Below are 12,338 nucleotides of genomic sequence, written 5' to 3' on the forward strand. Positions count from 1 at the left end.
ATGATATTCCGACCTGCCAAAATCGGAAACCCATCCATCAACTGTTTTCATACACATTTAGACAGGCAATCTGATCGAAGTGCCTCACTGTCAGGGTGACGGTGGATAGAGGTGTACAGACCTGAGAGGGAAATGGACTCAGCAGAGGTTGCAGGTCTCAGAAGAAAAATCTGACGGGAGCAACAAACAAGAGGAGAGCGTCTATTGAAAAGCAAGAGTCAAGTGAGTTTGTCAGTTTTCCAGTGTGGGATCAATGTTCTTTGTAAAGACAAGTAACAAAACTGCTTTGGTATTTTTGGATTTATGCTCTGACACTGATTTACGTTTTAGTTTCAAATGACAGCAGCTTCTCAGAGATTTCCCTGCAAAGTGCGTGTGCAAACACAACTGTCAGTGCAGTGTTTGAATCAGAAATCAGGTGAGGTTCGTATCTTCAAATGCATTGCAGAAAACAATAAGAATTTGATTAAGAGGAAAGTTGACTAATACTTGTTTGTTGAAGATCAAGTTTACTTCTGACTATGGAAGTTTTGCCTGGCTTACACTGTACAAGACAGTACAAGACCAATCCATTCATTCACAATAGTTTGATCTTGAGATAAATAGTTTCTTCACCAAGCTCAAGGCTCATGCAGCCACAAAGCAGCACCACGGCTCCTTTGTGAGCCAAACCACAACATCTTGTTAATCTGTTCAAACCATTGGGAGAAACTTCTTCCCCTTTGAATCAACTGTTTCTCATCGTATTTCTGTGCTGCATTCACTTTGAACTATCGCAGGAAACATTGCTTGATTTGTTTTCAAAACAATCCCCAATGATTTGCATATTTAAAAAGAGTCATGTTTAGACATGATGGCAGAAAACAGTCTGGCATGTAACAGTGATGAAAAATATTTGTCATTTTTCTGGGGCTACACAGTTGTGTCATGATTGGCACTGCTAACACTGCCTCATAGCGACCCCTGTGACCCCACACAGGACCAAGCTAAGACTCCTGGATATTTATTGGTTTTTTTGGGGACATAAGAGAAAGAAATAGATGCCAACAGTCTCATGGGTTCAGACTTAAAAATACCAATGCTTTACATTTATTGGATTTGAAGTTGTTTTTATTAATCAGCTTGTGTTGCTAATCTATGAAGCAAATGAACACCGAATATAAAAAAAAACAATAATCCAGCAAAATGACATGCTTAAATCAGATGTATCAGTAAAAATATTTTATCCTGGCATGAAATGCACCGTAATAAAATACTCCACCTATAAGATCAACAGTTTATCTTGGCAGAAGCTGAAACACTGCATGACAGTTGACAGCAGCATTCGAGCGTGGAAAGAAAGACTTATTACTTTGGTTTATTGGGTGCTGAGCTGTTTTTATACTCCTTTAGAATAACATGTTCTAAGCTTAATAACTAAATAGGCCCAATAAAAAAGTCCAGCATTGGTGTAAAAAAAAAAGTTCAATTGAGTCTCTGATTGAAAACTCAAAAACAGCTTTGAACCCTTTTTCTGTCAAAACTTAATACATTTTTTTTCATTTATACTAAACATGTTTGAATAAAAATCAGAGTTGGACATAAAAATGTCATGTTTCTACTACTTCTACTACATGTTAAGGTCTGGGTGACTCCATGTGTGCTTTATAGGTTTTTTCTTCAGACAGTTCAAAACACGTAACTTTTTTTCTGGGTCAAACATTTTCTGCGTGGAGGGTTATCAGTTTCTTGACTGAACATCCGCAAGTGCTGCATTTGTCCTGCTGAGCGGCAGCGGGCCTGTCAAACAGATGAGAGGATTTGTTGCGACGGTGCTGATAAAAGGCAGTCTCTCAGCTTTCACATGGATATTTAAGCCTCCTTGGACTCGAACAGAAACCTCCTTTTTTTGCTACTTCTCTCTTTTTGGCTGATTCCGCTTTGTCTAGTTCAGCACTGTTCAGCTTCATGTGACCTGACAGCCATCATGGTTTGTTGGCAGTTTTAATGAGCTTGGTTTATGTGGAGGTTCAGGTTATCTTTACTGGAATCAGAGCCACGTGTCTCTCGCCTCCGCCAGGATCATATAACACTTCCTCACAATAAGCCAGATAACCCCCCCCAACACACGTTCATCCACTGTCACCAGTTTAATGCACTGGCTCTGTAACTGTACTGTTCCCACGCCTGCAATCCTGCTGTCAGAGAAGTTTAAGAGACTTGCAGATTGATGAATGACAAATGATTTTGGTCGGAGATGATCTGAAAAAGATTAGAGAACGCAATCATGTTTTTCAACCCTGGCAGAAATGCTTCCCTTCGTAATATCACTCAGTCTAATAACGTCCAAGAAATGTTTGACATTTTTATTTCTTAATGGACAAAGGAGTCGTATTGCTTATCCAACCAGATCGTCCTGTTTGAGGCAAGTTGGTAATCGAATCGACCTAAACCATTAGAAAATCGTTTCAAAATGAAATAAGCAGCCTAAATTGCTAATCACACCATATTAGTGGAACCAGGTATAAAAGAAAACCAGTGTTAAACTCGTCTTTATACTTTTTTGTGCATCCAAATTCTTTCGATTGCAACTCCTCTTTCTAAATCATCTTCATCACAAAATGTCTTCATAACTTTCATTCATGTTCTGTTTTTTTATTGTTTTTTTTAAACTTTCTTACAGGGACAGAATTGCACACAGAATGTCACGGTCCCCCAAGTTTTCCCTCGGCAGCAGTAGCGAGTCTCAAGTATCGGCCCCTCAGGTTAGTGAAGGCATTTGTTGGCAGTTCTAATGGCATTTCTGTTTTTGCTCAGAGGAAACCCCCCCCCCCCCCCCCACACACAATCTAACACTAGGTTTTCAAAAACATTACTGATTCTGAAATTAAATCTACGCAGAGGGGCGTGACGACGAATCGATGAATCAATTTATCCTACCAGATCGTCCTGTTTGGGGCAAGTTGTTAATTGAATCGACCTAAACCATAAAAAAATCGTTTCAAAATGAAATAAATTGATTATAATTGATTTTGGAAAATACAATTTGGATTGGGGACATAGGTTTATTTTACTATAACGTAAAAACGACCAAGTGCATCACAGCAGACAACACATGACAAAAATAATCAGTCCATCATTCCAGTCCAGTGTGTGGACACACTTTGCATTTTGCAGAAACACATGTGACTATACAGGGTGGTAGAATGTTCTAAAAAAATTTTTGTATTATTTTGATGTTGAAAAACAACAGTGGGCTGAAATCTATGAAACTGAAATGTGAATGGATTTGTCATTAATTCTTGTTTACTTGTATGTTTGTTCACATATGTAATTTAGTCTTGATTATATTACACTTGATAAATACAAGGAATTTGTGAAACTTCAATGTTCAGTAACCAGGTATTTGACACTGGTCACTCAGAGATAATCAGATATTTAAAAATGAATCAATATCAACTATGAATCATATCAGGAACCAGAAACTGTAGTATGAATTGTTGTTAAAATGAATTTTTACACCTCTAATTATTAATAAGTCATTGCAGATTTTTTTTTAGGAAGATCTCCTTTCTTGTGGCAAACTCAGGCTTTTATTATTTATCTTGGATTATTAAGGAAAGACTGAGCCAAATCTCTGTGTCTCTGTGCCAAAAGAGAGCAGCAGAGGCGGACTTACCAATAGGCAATGGTAGGCAATTCCCTGGGGCCCCCAACTCTCTCGGGGCCCGAGCTAAACACTGAATGTCTGAAATAAATTTTACATCCATCATTATTTAACTCTGTCATTAAAAACACCCAAAATCCCTAAACTGACGTGATATTGATCATGTAAAAGTTTTTGGTCCTCTCCCATCCTTCTGCAGCAGTGGTATATTCCAGTCAACTTAAAAACTTGTTAGTTAGCAGGCAGAGGCAGCATTGCCAGACTGGGCAGTTTCCAGCTCAATAGGGCAGTTTTTGTTCTGATTTGTGAGTAAATTTTGCTTTAGGTGGATGGACATAATTTGGATGGGTTTGGGATCGGTTCGGAAGCTTCACGGGTGACAGGGGCTTCACCTGCCAACATGAGATGTAAAGCCTACTGATAATAAAATAAATATGTGTCCACTAACCTGCTCCAAAAATGCAAATTACAAGTCTGATTCTAATCATTTTAATTCTCAAAATTGCTGTATTTTGCGTATTCCCTGTTTAATTTCAGCACAGGCTGCGAACTCTGCAGCATAACGGATTATGCAATCCTTAGTGAAGTCGGGTTGATTATTCCTTTAGTTTACTCATCGTATGCTAGTAATGTAAAGCTTATTATTAATATTTTTACGATCTAGACATTTTTATTCCATGACCTCCCTTTCTATATGATAGGTCATGTATTAAACCTCAGACCTGACAAGAAGCTGCGCTGAAAAGACAGAATGAGTCAGGAAAACAGCCGGGCTTTTTGTGATAATAATGTAAACTATACGTCATTTGTTTTACGAAAGCACAAGAACATTTGCTTTTATTTTATCTCACCTACATTCACGAAAAGTAAAAATACAAGAACAATTTCCACTTTAGATCATGATAGGCTGATACGGTAAATTAAACTAGAAATCCTAAATTGTTTAAATATTTGTGTTTGTTTCACTTTCCGTTTTTTGATTGTTCCTAATATTTGAGCAAAACATCAGTGGTTAGTAAAGTTTAATTGATGTCCAATATTTCATGGTTTTCTCTCACTGATTGCAAAAGTGGTGGATGCTATATAAAAAGTGTTAAAGTTGAACTTTCAATTGAATCAGGAAGTAATTAATAATGGATGATTAATAATCACTGATTAGTATTTTGGGTGTTTTTTTGTTGAGTCTGGTGGTCTTTAGATGACTTTTGGGCTGGAAAACCTTGACTCTATCTGGCAAGACTGGCAGAGAGTCAAAGATTATACAAACAAATTTTTAAAAATTGGTCAAAGGAAGGAGAGTGCTCTGAAGGGCTGTTAAAAGAAGAAAAGGCAAAGACAAAGCAAGACTTTTTTTCTTTTTTTTTACAAACTTCCAAAAGTCCTGAAAGAGAAAAACAAGAACAGAATAAAAAAAACCTCATTGTCTTTTGCCTTCTGTAGTAAAACCTGTTAATAAAAACAAAGTTCTTTCTAGTGAGGGATTTACAAATTAGAGCATTTAAAAAATGCAATGTTTTTCAAGTAAAATAATGTATATAATCTAAAATACATTTCTTTAACTTTAAATTTGTTTTAAATGTTTTAATCCTTTTTTGGATTTTAGACATTGACATTGTCTACAAGTCGACCAGTAAGGAAGTTAATTGACATTTTAGCCTATAATAATATAATAATAATAATATACTTAATTTATATACCACTTTTTAAAATCAAGATTACAAAGTGCTGTACATTTAACATAAGACAAAAAGACCAGGATTAAAAACAGTATTTAGGTGTCTGACAGACGACAAAATAAAACACAGCACACACACAAAACCGTGATAGCGGTTAAAATCAATCAAAACCCCAAAATCAATAATATCATAAGTTTAAATTTAAGAACACCTATAAAGGTAAGTTTTTAAAAGAGATTTAAATACTGGTAAGGACTCAGCGAGCCTGATCTCTTCAGGGAGACTGTTCCAGGGTGTTGAGGCTCTTGTAGCAAAGGCCCTGTCTCCCTTGCTCTTCAATCTGGATTGTGGGATTGTTAAAAAGCTTTTTGCCAAAGATCTAAGATTGCGACCAGGTACACAAGGGACGAGGAGATCAGCTATGTATTCAGGGGCCAGACCACAGCGTGCTTTAAATGCAATCTTTTAAATCTTAAAATGTATTCTAAAACGAACTGGGAGCCAGTGCAGAAATGCTAAAACTGGAGTAATATGATCTCTCATTCTGGTTTAGATTAGGAGTTTGGTGGCAGCATTTTGGACTAACTGGAGTTTATACACACTCTGCTGTGAAAGGCATGTGTGGAGTGCGTTACAATAGTCCAAACGGGAAAAAAGAAAAGCGTGAATCACCATCTCAAGACACTTTTTAGATAGGAGAGGCAGACTTCTAGTTTTAGTTTCATCCTCCTCCCATTGGCATTCACTGTATAGTCCATCATTTAATGAAGCATACTAAAATTGTTGAGGAGTTCTTTCACTTATTTATTGTGAACGCTTGAGTGAATTTTGGAAGTTAATGCTTTAGTGTGTCTCTGTTAAGACAACATATTGCCTATTTACAGTGAGAGGTAATTGTGAATGTTTGAGTGACAAATAGTGTGGTGTTCTAAGGTTTAAAAGACTCTGCTGTAAATTTTGGGGGTCTTTGAACATACCAGCAATGGGATGAATGAGTCGGTGGACTATCTGAACACAAGAATCATGAAAGAACCCAAAGAGAAAGACCTGGAATTCGGTGTTTTGAAATAAAATATGACCATACAGTGTTGTCAACTTTTGTGTGACCTAATGACTTAACGTTTCTCAAGCAGTGCACTTCATACTATGACACCATTAGGCACCCCAAAAGCACCCACCATTGTTGAATTGATGGAGAATTGTAAACTGACTTTTTTGTTTATTAGACTATAACTGTCATGTGTTTTAACTGTATTTTTAGACTGTTTATTTTGTTCAGAGGTGTAAGTCTTGATATTTTTTATTTAGTGCCTCATGCAGTCATCATTACATGTTTTCTATCCACTCTTACTGCAGACTAGAGGGCGCTGGGATGCCTGTTTCCCTGAGCAAGAAAGCACCACCTTCAGCTTCAGAACTGCAGGTCTGATCCGACAACATAGTGCTGATGGTACCATCTGCTCTGAATCAGAACCGGCATCGGAAAGAGACCCAGTGAACCGCTTCCATCCATATCGCAGACAGCTCAGTGATGGAGTGATGGAGACGGCCGGCTTTCTCCATCAGCGCTCTTCGGCCTTCAACAGCCTACAGGAAGTGTGCAGTCCTGAAGTTTGTTTGCAGAGTAGTGATGTGCCAATGACCTGGAACAGTTGTAGCAGCAGCGCTCAGGTTCTAAGATTTCACTCATTTTTACTCACATATTTTGTTTCGGTTTTGATTGATTCAAAGAAAAAGGATGACAACAACTTCACATTTCTGTAAATCAGATTAAAATTAGGTTCGCGCTGTAGGTTAAAACTGGCACCTTAAACATACACTCTCCACATCAACATGTTGACATGTAGCCTTCAGAAGTTCCCGACACATGTTGAAGCTTTTGCCTAAAATCTTGCGTTGCTCTGCTGCACTAATTCTATCGTCTCACAACTGCAGACCTCATTCTCAGAGCTACCAGCTGCACAACTGGAGAACATCAGCTTCCTCTCACAGAGACATCCATCGCACAGCTCACCCTTGCAGCAGGTGAGAGTGTGTTTGGCTGACAGAAAAGCACAGAGTACGGCGGCCGTGATGCCATGGTAGGGCGGTCGACCTCTAATCGGAAGATAGCAGAATCAGATTTGCCCAAATGTTGCAGTGTCCTTGGGCAAGACACTGAACCCCACCTTGCCTCTGGTGGAAGGTTGGCGCCAGTGTTCGGCAGTGGAGCTGCCATCAATGTGTGAATGTGTGTGTGAATGTGTGTGTGTGAATGGGTAATTGGGACTGTGACTGTAAAGAGCGTTTGAGGAATGTAGAAAACTGCTATACAAATGTACACCATTTGTTTAAGCTGATCCTCACAACAGAGACTTACCCTTTAGTAGCTGACATGTCATAAATGTAATGTGTGCCCTCTCCATAGGTCCAATCTAAACTGTATCCCAATGGTGACCATACAAACAGCTCTAAATATAGTATCCAGACTCCGTCGTCACAAACACACCAGGAGAACGTCACACAGTCCTCTTTCCCAAAGCCTATATACTCATACAGGTAACAGAGCAACATGTTTGCCATTGTTCTCGTTTGTAAATGTTAAAAAAGAACAATGCACATAATTCTATGGTACTTGTCTTTTTGAAACTTTGATGCGTGACCTTTTTTTTACAAGCTGCAACATCATTGCAAATATTTTTTTCTACATTACAGCATCCTGATATTTATGGCTCTGAAGACCAGTAAAACAGGGAGTCTTCCGGTCAGTGAGATCTACAGCTTCATGACAGAACACTTTCCATATTTCAAGGTATTACATAACAAATCTGAATCTGCTTTTCAGCTCAACTGTGCCAGTGTTTGTCTTTTTCATGATGAATGTGGATCTTTCACTTGGAATCTTTTTTTACAGTCCAAAGCTTGCACATTGGGTTGATTTGTAATTTACTGAGGAGTGAACATGCAAGATTTGCCACAATGCTGAGCTAAGATAGCTGGTTTCAAGGATGGAGTAGAAAATGCACAGCATTTGTACTCAGGATGGGTGAATGCAGATCTGGATTTACAGCATTACTGAACTCAAAACTAAAGAATAATCTCAAATAATTGAAAAACATGCTGAGTGGTAAACTATGAACTTTCCTTTAGCCTTTGTGTAAAGGCATCTTGAACAGTGACTGCATGCTGTTCTGTCTTCACAAGCCCATCATGTACGGAGGTCCGCGGCATCATTTCAATCTAAGAAACAACCGACAAAGCAGTCTGTGAGACTTTAAGCAGGCTGTAGACAAAAATCCAATATCAATGCAAAAATATTGTTCAATCAAATCTTGTCACTTCTGAGCGTTCTGCTGTTGCAAGCAGAATAATATTCAAAAGTAATGTGCGATATTTAAACATCATTTTATAGCCATTTGACATAGTAGCATATAGAGCAATCGTTTTCATGTTTGTTTTTTCTTTTATTACCTCTTTTGCTTTTTTTAAATTTCAGACAGCTCCTGACGGCTGGAAGAACTCTGTGCGGCACAACCTTTCTTTAAACAAATGCTTTGAGAAGGTAGAGAACAAGAACGGGAGCACTTCTCGGAAAGGATGTCTCTGGGCTCTTAATCCAGCCAAAGTAGAGAAGATGCAGGAGGAACTGCACAAGTGGCGTCGCAAAGACCCCATGACTGTCCGCAGAAGCATGGCAAGGCCAGGTGGGTTCCCAAAACACTTTTTTCCGAAAAAAGCAGTAAGAACTTGATTTACCAGTAAAGCTTTCCATTTAGGTGTCTTAGAGTTTAAACTACATGTATTTGTTTTTCATAGAAGATCTTGATCATCTTCTGGGAGAGAAGCCAGACAAATTTAGGCACCTGCCTCCTTACACCAGCACAGCTTCACTAGCCAGAGTGGCTCCTCTCTGCAGCACCACCTCGTCAACTTGTGCTCCAATCCAGTTTCAGTCAACACCCCAACACACTCGAAGTTCACAATACTTCCATATTCAGCCTCAGCAGCCCTACTACCTTCCCCCGACTGCTGCTCACCCCAGCAACTCGTTTGCTCTGTACTCACCCTGTGAACCACAGCCTGCAGCAGGAGTCCCAGCAGCCACTGGAAGTCTGAACTCCCCCACTGCTGGGAAGATGCCTACAGTTTTCAACACTGCCCTCCAGGCTGAGTACAGTGTCAGTCCAAGGGGCATGCAAGACCTGCTGCTTGAGGCAGACACCAGTTATGACATAGACACACTCAACCCCAGTCTCATCGACCTGCAGCTGCACGGTAAGAGTCACGAAGAGACGCAAAATGTCCCATAGAATCAAATGAATTTATTTATGTTTTAAAATCAAATATTGTTAATGTTTGCACTGATAAAAAGAATGTTGTATTCCTTTAAAAAAGTAGTCAGGAAATAATTTCCTTTTATCCCTCTAAACTTAATTACATTGTTTGTATTTTTTTACACATCTTTGCTATTTTTTGTGGTGCTTTAGAGCAGTGTTTTTCAACCTTTTTTGAGCCACGGCACACTTTAACCTTGACAAAAATCCCGCGGCACACCAGCACCCCCCCCCCCAAAAAAAGCAGAAACTCATAGTCTGTTTTGATCTACAGCCCCCCCCCGGCAAAGATGTTTTTTCTAAAAGATGTAATAAAAGTTAAGTTACATACAAACTGTATGTTCGTTGTGGTTTCAATCCGTGTAACAAGGACGACTCATTGTACGCTAAGGCGCTGTCCCTTTAAGCCAATGCATCATGGGAGATGTAGTGTGAATACGGCGAGAAAACGGCAGAAACACTTGCGTCTCTGAGTTTCATGGTTTTGTTCACTTGTTCCACGGTCTGATACCGGATTCTGTGGAAAGCTACACCGCTAAAGACGAGCTTTAGCTGCTATTTTTGTTGGAAATGAGTGAGTTATGAGCTAAATTGGAACAAGGAAGTTTAGACTTTAAACACTTCTGATTGGTCAGACTGATGACATGTGATTAAGCCTTCAAGAATGATTGGTGGAGTCGTGGAGACAGTAAAAGCTGCGGGACTTTTCAGAAAACAGTTATAGCTGCAGGTAAATCGCGGTGCCGTCATTTTATCAAAATGTCTTTAATAGAATCAAATAAACACAAAGAAATAAGTATTTTATGATCTTTCATATTCCTAACTACTCAGTGTTTTATCAGGACCTGTTTGGATGAACAAAGAGCTGATATCCTGGAGATGGTTAATGTTTTTAGATCAGTTAATGAGGGCAATTTTCCACGGCACACTTGACCATCTCCCACGGCACACTAGTGTGCCGCGGCACACTGGTTGAAAAACACTGCTTTAGAGTGTTGGACATGCAGACTTTTTTTGTTTTCTTTTGACCTTTTTCAGTCTTGAACTGAACAGTAATTGTTCCTTGTTACAGTGATCACTGACTGATGTGTCTATTGCTCTGCCAAAGTAAACATTCCTGTAATCTGATGTCTTTAACCTGAGATAGTAATGGAGCTATCATGTTTTTTGTGTTGTTTTTTAAACTACTTATCCCCTCAGACAGACTCTTTTCTACTGTAAAGATCCATATCCATCAAACTGTTATCTGTATTATCCCCCACCAAGTTACATTTTTTTCCTTGAAAATCTAAGTTTAAATTTATTGGCAAAGATTTAATTTTTTCAGCAAGACTGAGTTGAGAACCACATGTTACCTTCCCACAGACAATAAAGTTAGATTAAAAGTGAATAACTGAAATAAAATCTGAACTGAAATTTTCTATAAACAGCCTCTGATCTTTTTTTTTCTTCTTTTCATCGGTCAGGTAATGTCTGGGAGGAGCTAAGGGATGACAGTTTGGCGTCAGAGTCTCAAGTTGCCACGGCAACCTCTCCTGCCACCTTTCTCTTACAGGACCACAATCTCCCACAGGCTGGCTTTATGCAGCTCCCATCTTCTTTCAGTCACACCACTGCAAGCATCCCTGCAGGTCTCTGTAAAGTTGAATATGAGGACAAGAACTCAGACAGGAGTTGTTGGAATGGACTGCATCCAGTTACGTATTCCGGAGTTGAGAGCTTGGCTGGATATCTGACTTCCTGCACTACATCCCTGTCCTTGGTGTAGAATCCTCAGTTTCTCCTTTTCCCCGATATTTAACTTTTTTGTGCAAGCCAGGATCAAGAGTATTTTGTCAAACAGCTTTGTGCTTCTTTTTTTTTTTTGCTTGGTGGCTTTAACCCATCGAATCCCTTGCTTATCACTGTGTGACAGACAATATGTTAAGACTTTGCATTTGCAGTCAAATTATGGTGTTTTTGCTTATTTAAGATAAGTTTTGTTTCTTTTTGGTTCCGAGAAAAAACATGATAGCTAACACAAAAGCAGCACATTTAAATATTTAAGCTTATTCTGGATTTTCAAAGTGTATCATTATGGCATCTCTCAAATACCTGCAACTTTAATCTATGTTTAAAAAAAATAAAGAAATGCAGCAAAGGGTCCGACCATGCTGATTCAACAAATGAGAGGTCTTGAAATTGAGTCAAAGTAACTGTACTTAAACTCTTCTTTGGGCTGATGAAGCCACTTGGATGAGTGTTAAAACATTCCAAGGAAGAAGATTTTAAGTCCAGTTGCTATGGCTTAGCTTCAAGACAATACCACCTGGATGACAGGAATATTCACTCATCAGCAACTATTTAATACAGGAGAGAATCCAGGCTTAAGTTAAAACATTGAACCATTTCTGATTGAAATGTGTGATATTAGATCCTTTTGGACAGGTTTCTATTTGTTTACCTTTAACTGAATGTCTTGTGTTTTCACAAAGGGTTACTTTTTTCTCAAGTCCTGTAATTTATGTGAGTTGTCTCATATTGTTGTTTGTAATGGTATCGATTTTTGTTTTTTATGTAAAAACCTAAATAACCTGCAGGTTTAGCTTCAGTGGAATCAGACAGTATAGTCTGGAAGAGACTATAATTATTATTTTTGTAACACCTTACAGAATAATGACACAAAACAAGGTGTGTTTCCTCTGATTTTGCAGCCAAACATCG

The 12,338-nt window shown here is 38.7% G+C and overlaps 1 protein-coding gene across 3 annotated transcripts; it reads left to right on the top strand.

Moving 5' to 3' along the window:
* Positions 1–115: 115 nt before the first annotated feature.
* On the top strand, positions 116–12,304 carry LOC100125524 (forkhead box protein N1). 3 transcript variants are annotated; one of them, XM_023961435.1, is made up of 9 exons: positions 116–222; positions 2,663–2,744; positions 6,679–6,993; positions 7,258–7,347; positions 7,730–7,860; positions 8,017–8,113; positions 8,798–9,005; positions 9,118–9,576; positions 11,102–12,304. In XM_023961435.1, the coding sequence occupies exons 2-9, from the start codon at positions 2,682–2,684 to the stop codon at positions 11,401–11,403; spliced, it is 1,665 nt and encodes a 554-aa protein (XP_023817203.1). In that variant the 5' UTR covers positions 116–222; positions 2,663–2,681; the 3' UTR covers positions 11,404–12,304. The 3 variants fall into 3 exon arrangements, with proteins under 3 accessions (XP_023817203.1, XP_023817201.1, XP_023817202.1); XM_023961433.1 differs by lacking the exon at positions 116–222 and having other exon boundaries at positions 2,601–2,744; XM_023961434.1 differs by lacking the exon at positions 116–222 and having other exon boundaries at positions 2,601–2,744; positions 9,121–9,576.
* Positions 12,305–12,338: the final 34 nt, after the last annotated feature.

The sequence above is a fragment of the Oryzias latipes genome, chromosome 13, assembly GCF_002234675.1.
Source record: "Oryzias latipes chromosome 13, ASM223467v1".
NCBI classification, from domain to species: domain Eukaryota; kingdom Metazoa; phylum Chordata; class Actinopteri; order Beloniformes; family Adrianichthyidae; genus Oryzias; species Oryzias latipes.

Excerpts from the sequence above, each read along its gene's own strand:
- LOC100125524 (XM_023961433.1), top strand. The coding sequence starts at position 2,622 with ATGTTCTGTTTTTTTATTGTTTTTTTTAAACTTTCTTACAGGGACAGA. Across the intron at positions 2,745-6,678 it reads CTCAAGTATCGGCCCCTCAG|ACTAGAGGGCGCTGGGATGC; the intron begins GTTAGTGAAGGC and ends CTCTTACTGCAG. Across the intron at positions 6,994-7,257 it reads GTTGTAGCAGCAGCGCTCAG|ACCTCATTCTCAGAGCTACC; the intron begins GTTCTAAGATTT and ends TCACAACTGCAG.